The sequence below is a fragment of the Spinacia oleracea genome, chromosome 6 (assembly GCF_020520425.1).
Source record: "Spinacia oleracea cultivar Varoflay chromosome 6, BTI_SOV_V1, whole genome shotgun sequence".
NCBI lineage: Eukaryota > Viridiplantae > Streptophyta > Magnoliopsida > Caryophyllales > Amaranthaceae > Spinacia > Spinacia oleracea.
The window spans coordinates 120,458,629-120,470,736 of NC_079492.1; the positions used below are offsets into that span (position 1 = coordinate 120,458,629).

General features: G+C 37.0%; 2 protein-coding genes across 4 annotated transcripts; one reads left to right on the forward strand and one right to left on the reverse strand.

The window, feature by feature from the left end:
- The first annotated feature begins 1,402 nt into the window (after window positions 1-1,402).
- Window positions 1,403-4,163, forward strand: LOC110797647 (receptor-like cytosolic serine/threonine-protein kinase RBK2). 2 transcript variants are annotated; one of them, XM_022002754.2, is made up of 9 exons: window positions 1,403-1,547; window positions 1,825-1,893; window positions 1,977-2,354; window positions 2,443-2,694; window positions 2,786-2,940; window positions 3,034-3,113; window positions 3,218-3,353; window positions 3,440-3,589; window positions 3,757-4,163. In XM_022002754.2, exons 3-9 carry the CDS (start codon window positions 1,988-1,990, stop codon window positions 3,859-3,861), a joined length of 1,245 nt encoding a protein of 414 aa, XP_021858446.2. In that variant the 5' UTR covers window positions 1,403-1,547; window positions 1,825-1,893; window positions 1,977-1,987; the 3' UTR covers window positions 3,862-4,163. The 2 variants fall into 2 exon arrangements, with proteins under 2 accessions (XP_021858446.2, XP_056687538.1); XM_056831560.1 differs by lacking the exon at window positions 1,403-1,547 and having other exon boundaries at window positions 1,718-1,893.
- Window positions 3,965-7,238, reverse strand: LOC110797648 (uncharacterized). 2 transcript variants are annotated; one of them, XM_022002757.2, is made up of 6 exons: window positions 6,681-7,238; window positions 6,548-6,594; window positions 5,795-6,264; window positions 5,594-5,710; window positions 4,209-4,763; window positions 3,965-4,128 (listed from the first exon to the last, which is right to left on the reverse strand). In XM_022002757.2, the coding sequence occupies exons 3-5, from the start codon at window positions 6,251-6,253 to the stop codon at window positions 4,239-4,241; spliced, it is 1,101 nt and encodes a 366-aa protein (XP_021858449.2). In that variant the 5' UTR covers window positions 6,254-6,264; window positions 6,548-6,594; window positions 6,681-7,238; the 3' UTR covers window positions 3,965-4,128; window positions 4,209-4,238. The 2 variants fall into 2 exon arrangements, with proteins under 2 accessions (XP_021858449.2, XP_021858448.2); XM_022002756.2 differs by having other exon boundaries at window positions 4,114-4,763; window positions 6,681-7,237.
- Between the last annotated feature and the right edge of the window lie 4,870 nt (window positions 7,239-12,108).

A 12,108-nucleotide genomic window follows, 5' to 3' on the forward strand; every position in this document is an offset into this window, starting at 1 on the left:
ATACTTTTCTTGTACGTGTTATTTAAAAATGATATACTACAAGTCTGCAACCCATAAATAATGATAGTGCTCCGTATCTATCTATACTAACTACTCCCTCCGTCTCTTTTTGTTCTTTACGTTTTTTTTTTGGTGTTCCAAAATGTTCTTTACATTTCCTTTTATATTATGCATAAATAATTTAATATTCTATTAAAATTTGTGTACAATTATTATTTTAACCAATTAAATCCATTAGGTCATTTAATGTCTCACACTTTTCCATTAGGACATTAAATTTTTCTCATTTTCCCAATATAAGAATTTTGATAAGAGTAAAAACATTATAAATAAACGTAATTTTTCTCGTTTTCATGAAAACTTAGAAGAATCTCAATGCACATTAATTAATCGTTAAAACGCGTGCAAAATACCAAACGTAAAAAACAAAAAGAGACGGAGAGAGTATATATTAAAGACGTTTACAAGAAAGTACACGTGACATGTGGCGCTCAGTGTATGGGTCGTTCGCTCGATGTAACTTTATATACCATTAAAAAAATGTCAAACATGGTTTGCGTAAAGTTTGAACCCCTGACCTTTAGTTTAAACAATAAAGTTTTACCACGTACTAACCTATTACATGCTTCATGTTACCATTGCAAAAAAAAAAAAATATAAGTAAATGTGAATATTATTAATGTAGTAACCCGAGACATCGCCCGAGCCTAAAAACTAGTTTAACTAAATTAATCGTTAATTGTAGTGATCGATGTAATGAAATATGCTTCCTGTTAAACTCTTATTTTTAGCGCTAAGAGCTGTATATATTAGGATATCACTACCTTAATTTTATATTTCCTCAGGTTCGTTTTTACTCGCGCAACTTTAATTATTTTCACGTATGTCAATGTACACATTAATATATCTTTAAATAATTAATTCTCAGTAAAACAATATTAAATTTTATATTTTGAAAATACGTACACATTGAGATGAATTTAACAAGATCAAACGTGAGTACGTGACTATGTTTTATTTTACATATAAATCACAAATAATAATCAAAATAGAATATGTGAATTGTGTAAAAAGTTCAAACGTTACGAGTATTTTACGGGAAAAAATATTATATTTTGTTGGGGAGTTGGACGTGTTAGTATTTCTTACAAGATCGAAACACTTGAGAGCAATTTGTCTTGAAAAATACACAAATCGAAAATGTAATGATATCCCACACAATTTTAACGTAAGATTTGAGTTTTTCTATAAGATTTACGTGGGTCCCACCTCTATTTCTCCTATTATTGATGTAATCGATTACTTGACACCACATTAACTTAGAAACCCAGTTTCATTTATGCTTCACTAACCGTTACCTTAATCATCATACTATAATAGAGTACAATATACTTGTATAATATACTTCATTATATAAAACCAACCATTCATTTTCCCTTAATTGGAAGGTTATCTATAATCAACCTTGATTTTCCTGCTATGTTGTTTGAATTTCCTTTCATGGTTATTTCATGTTAGTGTCCACTGAATTCGATCCCATGTCATAGGTACTACTCGCCCCTCGGCTTTTAATTTGCTTATAAATAGTTAGTATTTTCTCTTGCTAATTCATTTCTAGCTTGTTTTCTTTCAATTTCTGATTCTTCATTATGGGTTGTTTTTACGTCTGTTTCTTACCTTGCAAAACTCACTAGATTATGCAAAATTACAGATTACGTTATCAGATATTTTTTCATTTTATTTTTGTTATATGCACAAGATTTTTATGTTTAAATGTCAGAAAATTTACTCAACCAATATTCTTGATTTTTCATAAATTTGCAGAACCCCACCACATTGAATATTACATCAGTCTGTTTGATTGTTCTCTTCTCTGCTCTGCTTCAATTTAAGGTAAACCTTTCTGTATTCTTGATAATTTATATTTTTCCCAACTCAATAATACTGAAAAACTTGTACAATAACATTGGTTTCAGTTAAAACAGCAATGCAAAAACCAGGACAGGATTCAAATTCTCCTGTTGGTGTCCTAGAGGACTACTTTCGAACCGTAGAATCCGATACAAACTCATCCAATGATGCAAATGAAGCTCAGAAAAACCCAAGAACAAGTTCTGGTTTTCGCGGTTTTATGGGTTTATTAAGGTCTAAATCAAAGAAGCAGTTCCCTGCATTGGCTTCTATGAATATTCCTAAGCTATCAGGGTTGAGAAGTAGTAGTATGAGGGAGGAATCCCCGTTTTCGTTAACCGGAAAATGTTATTTTGGCAATGCTGGATTGCACAATGCTGATTCACCTAGCAGGAGTTTCACCCTCTATGAACTCCAACTGGCAACCAAAAACTTCAGCCAAGGTTTTAACAACTGACACATGAATTAGTTAATTAGATTGTATGTTTGTTGTTACATGTTTTTGAAGTCTGTTTAGTTGTAAATGTGTAGAGAATTTCATTGGGAAGGGTGGATATGCTGAAGTGTATAGAGGAAGGTTGCAGGATGGGAAAGTTATCGCAGTGAAACGACTTGCTCGTGGCACGCCTGAAGAAAGGATTGCGGATTTCTTAACCGAGCTAGGGATAATGGCTCATGTTAACCATCCCAACACGACCAAATTGATTGGTTATTGTGTTGAAGGAGGAATGCATCTTGTTCTTGAATACTCGCATCTTGGTAGCTTAGCTTCATTGTTACATGGTAATTAGTTTTATTCATCGACATTTCTTTTAAGTTTTAAGTCTATGTATCTTCCTTATGTTTTTCTCAAATAACAACTGATATATGATAGGTTCAAAGGGGAAATTGAGTTGGAGTATTAGGTATAAGATTGCATTAGGGATTGCTGAGGGACTAATGTATCTCCATTACGGTTGTCAAAGGCGAATTATTCATCGAGATATTAAAGCTGCAAACATTTTGCTGACTAAAGACTTTGAACCCCAGGTATATCTATGATCTATTGATCTATCTCATTAGTTTCACAATTTTGTGTTAGGCTAATCTTGCATTTGGGTAATGTTAGTCTGATTGTTGCAGATTTGTGATTTCGGGCTTGCAAAATGGCTACCAGATAAATGGACTCATCACATTGTTGTAAAATTTGAAGGAACATTTGGGTATATAACTATATACTGACACATCTCTTCATGTTTTCTTGATCATATTTTGTTTGTATGTCAAGACTTTTCTAGTTTACTTCATGGGACATGTATTTATGCAGCTATCTTGCACCTGAATTCATGATGCATGGCATAGTAGATGAGAAAACCGATGTTTTTGCGTTCGGTGTGCTTCTGTTGGAGCTGATTACAGGTCGACGTGCTCTTGATTGCTCACAGCAAAGCCTTGTTTTGTGGGTACGCGAATTGCAGTTACAACTAAAGTAATTGAATTATTCAGAGTCTAAATTTGTTGTTGTTGTTGTTGTTGTTGTTGGTTGTAGGCGAAACCATTACTAAGAAAGAACAACATGAGAGAGCTGATTGATCCTGATCTTGAAAACAACTTCAACTCAAAACAGATGAAGCTTATGCTTTTAGCTGCTGCCTTGTGTGTGCAGCGCTCTTCAATTCGACGCCCTCAGATGAATCAGGTACTTTTACTTTCACTAACTTCATTAATTTAAAGTGTGCAACTTTCCTGACATAGTAATGTACTAGAAAACGGAATCAGATCTTTAAAAAGTGGCAAAAGCAAAGTTATACAATTATAGGGAACTTGATGTGTAAGGCAATATTTGGTTTGATCTTGTGTTTTCAGGTTTTACAGCTTCTAAAAGGCAATCTTAGCAGCTTTGATTCCATAAAGAAACATAAGAAGCCATCATTTTGGAAGATGTACTATGACGATATTACTGATGCATAAAATTTACAGCTTCAGATGAAATCCATCCATCAAGGCTTAAACAGCAACCAAAAAGTTTTGCTAAAATGTACATACACTGCCAGAGTTTACGTCAGAAAGTATCTCCAGGGAAGCCTTTTGTTTTTCCGATAAACTCTGATCATCAATGTCGTACAAGTGCCTCAATGTTTACATCTGCTCGCCTGCAGATCGAATTTTGTAACCAATATTTTCCACTACTGTTACTGCTGCAATACTAGTGCAACAATAGGATTTTGTGTACAGTTTCTGTAATATCAAATAAAGGTTACAATTAGTTGTGAGTCGTAGATATTTTCATGTTCCAAAATACTAAATACCACACCTACCAAATAACCAACTAGTACGCAATACCCCTCCTACCCTTCACTAGACGAATCGCTAGACGAATCTAGAGGGGCTTGCTGCTTATTGCAAGGGAAAGAACCACTAAACTGGTTGAACATCTGTTTGAACATCTGTTTGAACATCAGAGCATGGGTGGTCATTGCCTCTCTCATCTCGGCAACATACTCAACAGTCCATCTTCTATCTTCTTCTCTCTCCCTTTGCATTTGACGTTCTTCTCTTTCTATCTGAAGCCTTTGTTTCACCAACTCCAATTGTAAACTTTTAAACTCCAATTGTAAACTTTTAAACTCGAGGGATTGTTGAAACATTTGTAGTTGACATTCTTCTAACTGTGTGGAAATTTGAGAAAGAATACAAGGTGTGATATAAGGGCTAGATGAACTGCCACCCCATCTCGAAGACCTTTTGTAATAGAGATCTCCATCACTTCCCAGACAAGGATTTTTTCTCTTCTTTCTCCCACCTACCGTCTCATAATAGCATTTATCAATGTCTTTCTCATAGCATTCAACATCATTTTTCTCGTACGTATCCTACAATAATTGAAATTATTAGCAAACCTGCATAACAAATCTAGGTAAAATTCGGCAGTCTTTTTGGTATTTTAAACATAAAATTACTAAACATCAACCTGCAAACATAGCTAATTCCACTCAAACACACAAGATCACATCCAAACAAATTTAATGTGAAAGAAACTTGTACATTAAACGATTTCCAACCAAATTATTTCGTTCTTACATTCAACTAATGAATCTAAATAAGTAACTTAAACTCTATTCATGTTTAATAACCTTAGGTTTATGATTTTAAGACTCATTGTCACCTACTTTAGTTTAGTTATGCACATTTAATGCTCATTTGATCAATATAAGTCATATTTTATCAAAAAGGACTTCTTTCGCTTCTAACTTTCACTAATGAACCTAAATAATTAACTTAAACTCTATTCATGTTTAATAACCTTAATTTATGATTCTAAGACTCATTATCACCTACTTTGGTCTAGTTATAAACATCTAAAGCTCATTTGACCAATATAGGTCATATTTTCTAAAATCTTATTTCCCTCGTAACTTTCAACTTATGAACCTAAATAATAAACTATGACCTACTCATGTTTTATTAACCTTAGTTTTATGATTCTAAGACTCATTTTCACCTACTTTGGTTTAGTAATGCATATTTAAGGCTCATTTGATCAATATAGGTCATATTTTGTCTAAAATGGCTTTTTATGCTTCTAACACTATAATTTTATGATTCTAGGACTCATTTTTACCTACTTTGTTTCTAGATGAGCCTTTTTCTGCGCCATTTTCAAAATCTTTAAACTATTTCATTCCAAAACAAAATCAATTACCTTGATCTGTTTCGATTTACCATTACAAGGTACTTTTTCTTTACCCGGTATTCCATTCTTGCGGATCGTCGAATATAAATCACCAGCGGTAGGCAACACACCTCCATTTTCGGGAGCCTTGATGTAAAATGCATTTTTGTTAGCATTAGAAGTAGTTAAAAAAGGAAATAAATTAAGTTGTCTACTTATTATTGAACTTACCATCTCCAACACAGATATCTTGCTCCCTTTATATAATGGAACCCCGCCTGCCTTTAGAAGGTCAAAAAGTTTCTTAGCTTCATCGGTTGGTTCTTCTTTAACTGAATTTGTCTCTTCATACGACAAATGTTCTTGATTATTACCAAGAGCATCAACAACCATATCCTGACATGGATTGGATTGAACAGGCAAGGACTCTCCTAAAATTTCCCCGTGACATATCCAATCAAAGTAATTACGAACAAACCCCTTCTTGTACAAATGTACTTTAACTGTTTCGACATCATGGAAATGTCTGTTGTCACACCCGGAGCATGGGCATCTTATTTCGCCGTGGTCATTGAAAGTTGGATGCTCTTTGCAAAACTCAATGAAGTCTCCAACCCCGTTGACAAACTCGGGCTTAAGGTGGTGCCCATCAAGTCTATCATACATCCAACTACGCTCCCTCCTTTTCATGATACCAAATTCTACACATCTCACAATAATCATGTTGCTATAATCAAATACGAAGTACTACACATTTAAATAAATCCATTCTTCAAAGTACTTTCTACAGAAATTCATTCTTTAAAGTACTCGTTTACAATTCAACAAAATTACCTACTATATACTCCGTAAACAAATTAACACTTAAATTAATTCTTAAACTACTCAAATTAGTTTAACAATTCAATTTTACAAAACATTAAACATACAAGGGTTTTACAATATACATTAATCAATAAAATTAGAAGAGAAGAGATTACTTACCGCAAGAGACAAAAAGTTTGCGGAGCCGGAAAACTCCAGTGAATAAACTACATTTGATATATAACAAAAAAAAAGAGTTAGGGTTTGGAAATTGAAGCATTATCAAGTGAATAAATTAAGAACAAAGGGTTACCTGGGTTGCTTGAGGCAGCGAAGCGTAACTCCGGCGGTGGAGGTGGCGTCAGCGACTGCGACTGCGACTGCGACTGCGACTGCGTTAGTCTAGTTGAAGGTTGTGAAATCGCCTTCGTTGCGGCGTTCTTCTCTCCCCTTTAGGTTTTTTTTTTTTCAATTCTGTCTTTGGATTCGACTAACGAAAGAAAAATAAGTTCTTTAAACAAAATATTAACAACCGCGAAAATGGTCGAATTTATTCACAGGTGGTCGGTAATATTTGTAAAAAAAATTGGGAGCAGAGCCTTTACCGACTGCAAAGGCAGTCTTTCCTTAAAGTTGCTCAACTTGTTCATGAAATTAAGCTCGATTTCAGTGTCTGGTTTGCCCGTCCCTGTTTGATTGTATTGGCGGAACGCCGGAACATGATGGAGTGAACCCCCCAACCAGATCCTTAGTTGAGAGGTTGATTTTCTTAAAAAAAGTTTATCAAGGAGCTGGGCATTGGCAAAATGGCAATAACAAACTTAAAGTTCCTTCGTTCATTTTGATTGATCCATAAAGTCAAACCTGGAAAGTATTTCGTGAAAAAATCGAATTTTATATTCAAGTTTCTTATGTTTTAAAATTACATTGGAAGATTTCAAATGCAATAGGTCCGAGTTTAGGAAAAAAAAGTCTATAGATCGTATTATTTAAAGAGTCTCAAGAAACCATTAAAAAGGTTACACACTCAATTGATTACATACCACAAACTGAAACTAGAGTCAAGCATATTCATTGGTAGTTTTGTTGATCATTCGATCACTTTTGCTCATTTTAAATTTTCAAACACGTATAAGTGTTTAAATATAATAATAACCTATGAATGCACATAAATTTAGATTTAAATATATCTAAGAATAAGATGAAGCGGGCTTGTGTCCAAGGTTATCAAAATTGGAATTATACTTTTAATCGGAAGGACAATTTAAATCGAATCGTAATATCTTATGAATAAGTATAATCAAGATTTTATTCTCAAATTTCATTTAAAATGCTTATATTATAGGTGAAAAACTTAATATTTGAAATATATAGTTGTTTAATAGCTAAATAAGCAATAATTAACAATATACTTCGTATCTATTAATAACTTAATTTTTAGCATGATTCAAACTACGAGGTTAGGTCAGTTCCAACCTTCTCTCTAAAAACACGAGAGCCTAAAATCAAAACCAAAACACCTAAATTTTTTTCCTTTTACCTCTTTGCCACACAAATATCCATGGATGAATACAACAACCAATCCTCTTTATCTAGAATGGGAATGGTAATTCACCGCACTGAACATGACTCTCCTCCTGACTCAGCCAAGTATTATCTCTCGGTGGTCGGAAAAATCATGGACTACCGAGTCTTCTCAGAAACACAAATACAAGGTTGGGTCAACCAAAAATGGAAATCCAATGGCCCAATTCAAGTCCAGAAAATCCACAATGCAAAGAATATGTTCTTCTTCTTTTGTAACAATATCGATGACCGGGATAATCTACTATCAATTGGAACTGCTTCCTTCAAAGGAGCGCTCACCATTTTTAAGGGATGGCACCGTGGAGCATCTACTGATAATCTTGAATTTGGGGAAGCTTACTTTTGGGTGAAAATTGAAGGAATACCGACTCCGGAAAACAACCCTCACGTGGCTTATAGAGCTTTGGAAAAAATTGGTAGGGTACTGAAATTTGATGCAGAGTCATGCAAAGAAGGACCAAAGGCATTTCTAAGAGCTAAGATCATAGCTCCAACTGAAAGAGCTCTTGTTCCGGGGTACTACTATGAGTTCAGTCCTGGCAACATCAAATGGATCCACATCAGATACGAGAGCATCTTCAATTTCTGTCACAACTGTGGGAAAATTGGACATCGTCGGCCACTCTGTAGAGTACCAGTGGAATCGGCGAAGAACGAAATCAACCATAGATTAAGAAGAGCTTGTGGTGCCAATTTTGACTTCATGCAATCAAGGCCAGCGCCACCTCTTTACTCTAAAAGGCTAATGGGCCTTGAGGATATAGAGAGGTTCAGGACCTCAAGAATTGACCTACGCAGAATCCCGAATGCAGGTAATGGTAGTGACTCCCCTCACTCTTCTGACAGTGAATCATCAAACTCGCCAAACCCCCCACCGCCTCCGGAAATTAGAAGTCACCACACACCACCAAATCAACCGAGCAAGCCACCGGAGCATGGAAGTAGAAGCAACAGTGGAAGCAAGAGAAAAGGGCCGGAACATAATCACTGCGACCAGCCCAACTCTAAGAAAGTTTGCCTATTTCAACCAGAACACTCAATTCCGGCGATGGGGACCATCCGGTCCAGAAGAGGGCTATCAGTTCTGAACCACATCAAAATACCTACCAAACCAACCGAATTGTGGCTTTCCCAAAGTGAGGTGAACTCGCCGGCGATTCACCGGAGCTCAGTATATGAGAAACCAGCTAGAAGTCTGTTAGCTCCGTCAACTCCTGGTCAACGATCGACTCCTGGTAAAGTACTTCCACCTCACTGGATCAATTACTCCCAACCCCCTAATTCAAAGTTGAGCAGAAAGCTCCCTCGAGAACCAAAATGTGCCTGCTCTTCCATTAATTGCATCTGTAAGCTAGAGCAGTCTATCCGTTTGACTGTGGATCCCTTTGCTGACTTATCATTTATGCATGCTTCCGAGTATTTTCCCTGTGTTATGCATATTTTTTCTATTAATTGGAAAACAACCCATCCTCTCATAAATGTATTAACTCCAACCACATTTCCCCCCCTAATTTTGGGGACAGACTTGCCTGCACAAGCCCAGTATGTGTACTCCACTTCAACCTCACCCATTTTGGAAGTCCTATGGAAATTAACTCCACTCTCATCAATGACCTCACCTACATGTACTATCTTTGGACCACTCTCATCTCATGGAGACTTCTATTTATATGCAAAATCCTGGTTCCATCACTATCCCACACCCCACCATAACAACATCCACCAATTATTCCCTAATTATCCCAACAAGATAGTTATGAAAACTCCAGTTACCCTTGCCCTACCACAAATGGAAACACTTGACTCTGTGTTAGACACAATGGTCCTCACCTCTTCCAAAACCGTCCATCTCAAGGACACAGATAGAATTTTCAGCCAAAAAAATCCTCTTCTTGATCCCTTCATGCCAAAAATAACAAACACCTGCCACTGGGAACATTTCATGAATCTTCAATTTGGAACTATTCCCAAACACCTAGTGTCTGAGGAATTTCTCAAAAACCCTTACAATTGTGTAGCCCAATCATCCTCAGCAACCACTCTTGGCAATCATGTAACCCCACATCTCGCTATGGAAAACATAGAAATAGACAACCCACCATCTCCAGTCTCGGCCAGTTCTTTTGCCACGGCACCATCTTCCCTAGACTCGGAGGAACTCGACCATATGATGAACTTTGACAGTCTAGCTCTTGACTCTATTTCTTCATCTGTCAACTCTTCGGAAATAGAAACTGAATTTTACTCTCATGAGGTGAAAAAGTCAATTTATAAGAAAAGAGCAGCAATGCGTATGCATGATGAAGGCCCCAGGAGGAAGAAATGGTGCTCTACAGTAGAAAGGGAGCTGCAAGTTGCAAGGGAAGAGGAGCATGGGGCTACCAAGAGGGTAATGCTTGGTCAGGGTATGGTGGACACTCGCCTAATGGGCTCGAACTTAGCTCAATCTCCATGGAAGAAACTAAAATTTCAGCTGAAGTATGAAGGCAAGGGAAAACTCAGATATGGTCTTAGTAAAGAGGATGACTTATGGGAGAAATTTTGGGCTGAAGAAGAGGAAGTGGAAAGCAAGTTATCACCAATCACCATCAACATCATGAAACCTGGTGGCGCGGCTGGCCCAGGACAGCCTCCAGTTGTCAAATGAGTATAATCAGTTGGAACTGCAGGGGAGCTCTCAAAGCAGAAACCCCAATTTTCCCTTTCTTGGGTAACTTAGCGGCTAAGTGTAATGTAGACTTCATATTCCTCTCGGAAACTAAAACTGTAGTAAGTAGTATAGAGCCCTATTTTCAAAAGATGGGCTTTCCTAATTGTACGGGTAGGGATGCAGTTGGTAGCAGCGGGGGTTTATTTCTAGGTTGGTCTAGCAGGGTTAAAATCAGTATTATTAATGTATCCTCGAATGTAATAGTTTGTAATGTTTTATCGGAACAAAGTTTAGCCTACTATATTGTGTTTGTTTATGGTTGCCCTTATCAACAAGGTCGATCGCAAGTATGGGACGAAATAAGCCTAATTACCTCAGCAAGTTGTGATAAAGTGGTAATTATAGGGGACTTTAACCAGCTAGAATATGCTCACCAAAAACTCGGGGGAAGGAGGTACATCCAAGGTGCAAAGGACTTCTTGTTAGGTTATGATTCATATGACAGTTCATAAATCATGCGGAAAAACCATAAAGCCAGGAAACATATTATTTACACATAATCATTTAGCATAGTTTAGATGCATACTCTTTGTTGCGTGCCTTCCCTAGCTGCGCCCGAACCGAACAAGAACAAGTCTTTAGGACTCCAAGTGTCGTCCCTCCGTAGATAGTCCACAGCACGTCCGGATCCGCCTTAAGATTGACCAACTAGAATCGCCCTTAAGGTTCTAATATTTTCGGTTAGGTAGGCAAGAATATTGGCTGATTTTTCTGCTTAAAAATCTTAGTTTTGAATACTTAAAACTTGTTATATAAATAATGACCCCTAGGCCTTTATTTATAGAGTTTATGGAAAAGGAATCGTAATCCTAGTAGGATACGAATTAATTGAAATTAGAATCCTACATGAATTCTATTTAATTAATTTATCCAATTAGGAATAGAAATTTAATCATACACTGACTCTTGTAGATTTAGGAATCACGCATGAGCACAAACTCACACACACACGGCAGCCACAAGGGCTGCCCATGCGCGTGCGAGCAGCAGCCCACGCAGCGCGGCCCACGCATCCGTGGCCTTGGCGCGCGCTGGGCCTGCCTTGCGGTAGGCCTGGGCGCTGCCTTGGCTGGGCTTGTGGCGTGCGTGCTTGCTGGGCGATGGCCCGGCTTCGTGCTGGGCCTTCGTCCGGCAGGCCTCGTCCGATGCTAATTCGTACGATACGCTTCCGATTAAATTTCCAGTTCCGGAATTTATTTCCGATACGAACAATATTTAATATTTCCGATTCCGGAATTAATTTCCGTTTCGAACAAATATTTAATATTTCCGTTTCCGGAATTATTTTCCGATTCCGGTAATATTTCCGATTCTGACAATATTTCCGTTTCCGGCAATATTTCCGATTCTGGTAATATTTCCATTTCCAATAATATTTTCCGATACGTACCATGTTTCCGTTTCCGGCAACATCTACGACTTGGATAATATTCATATTTCCGAT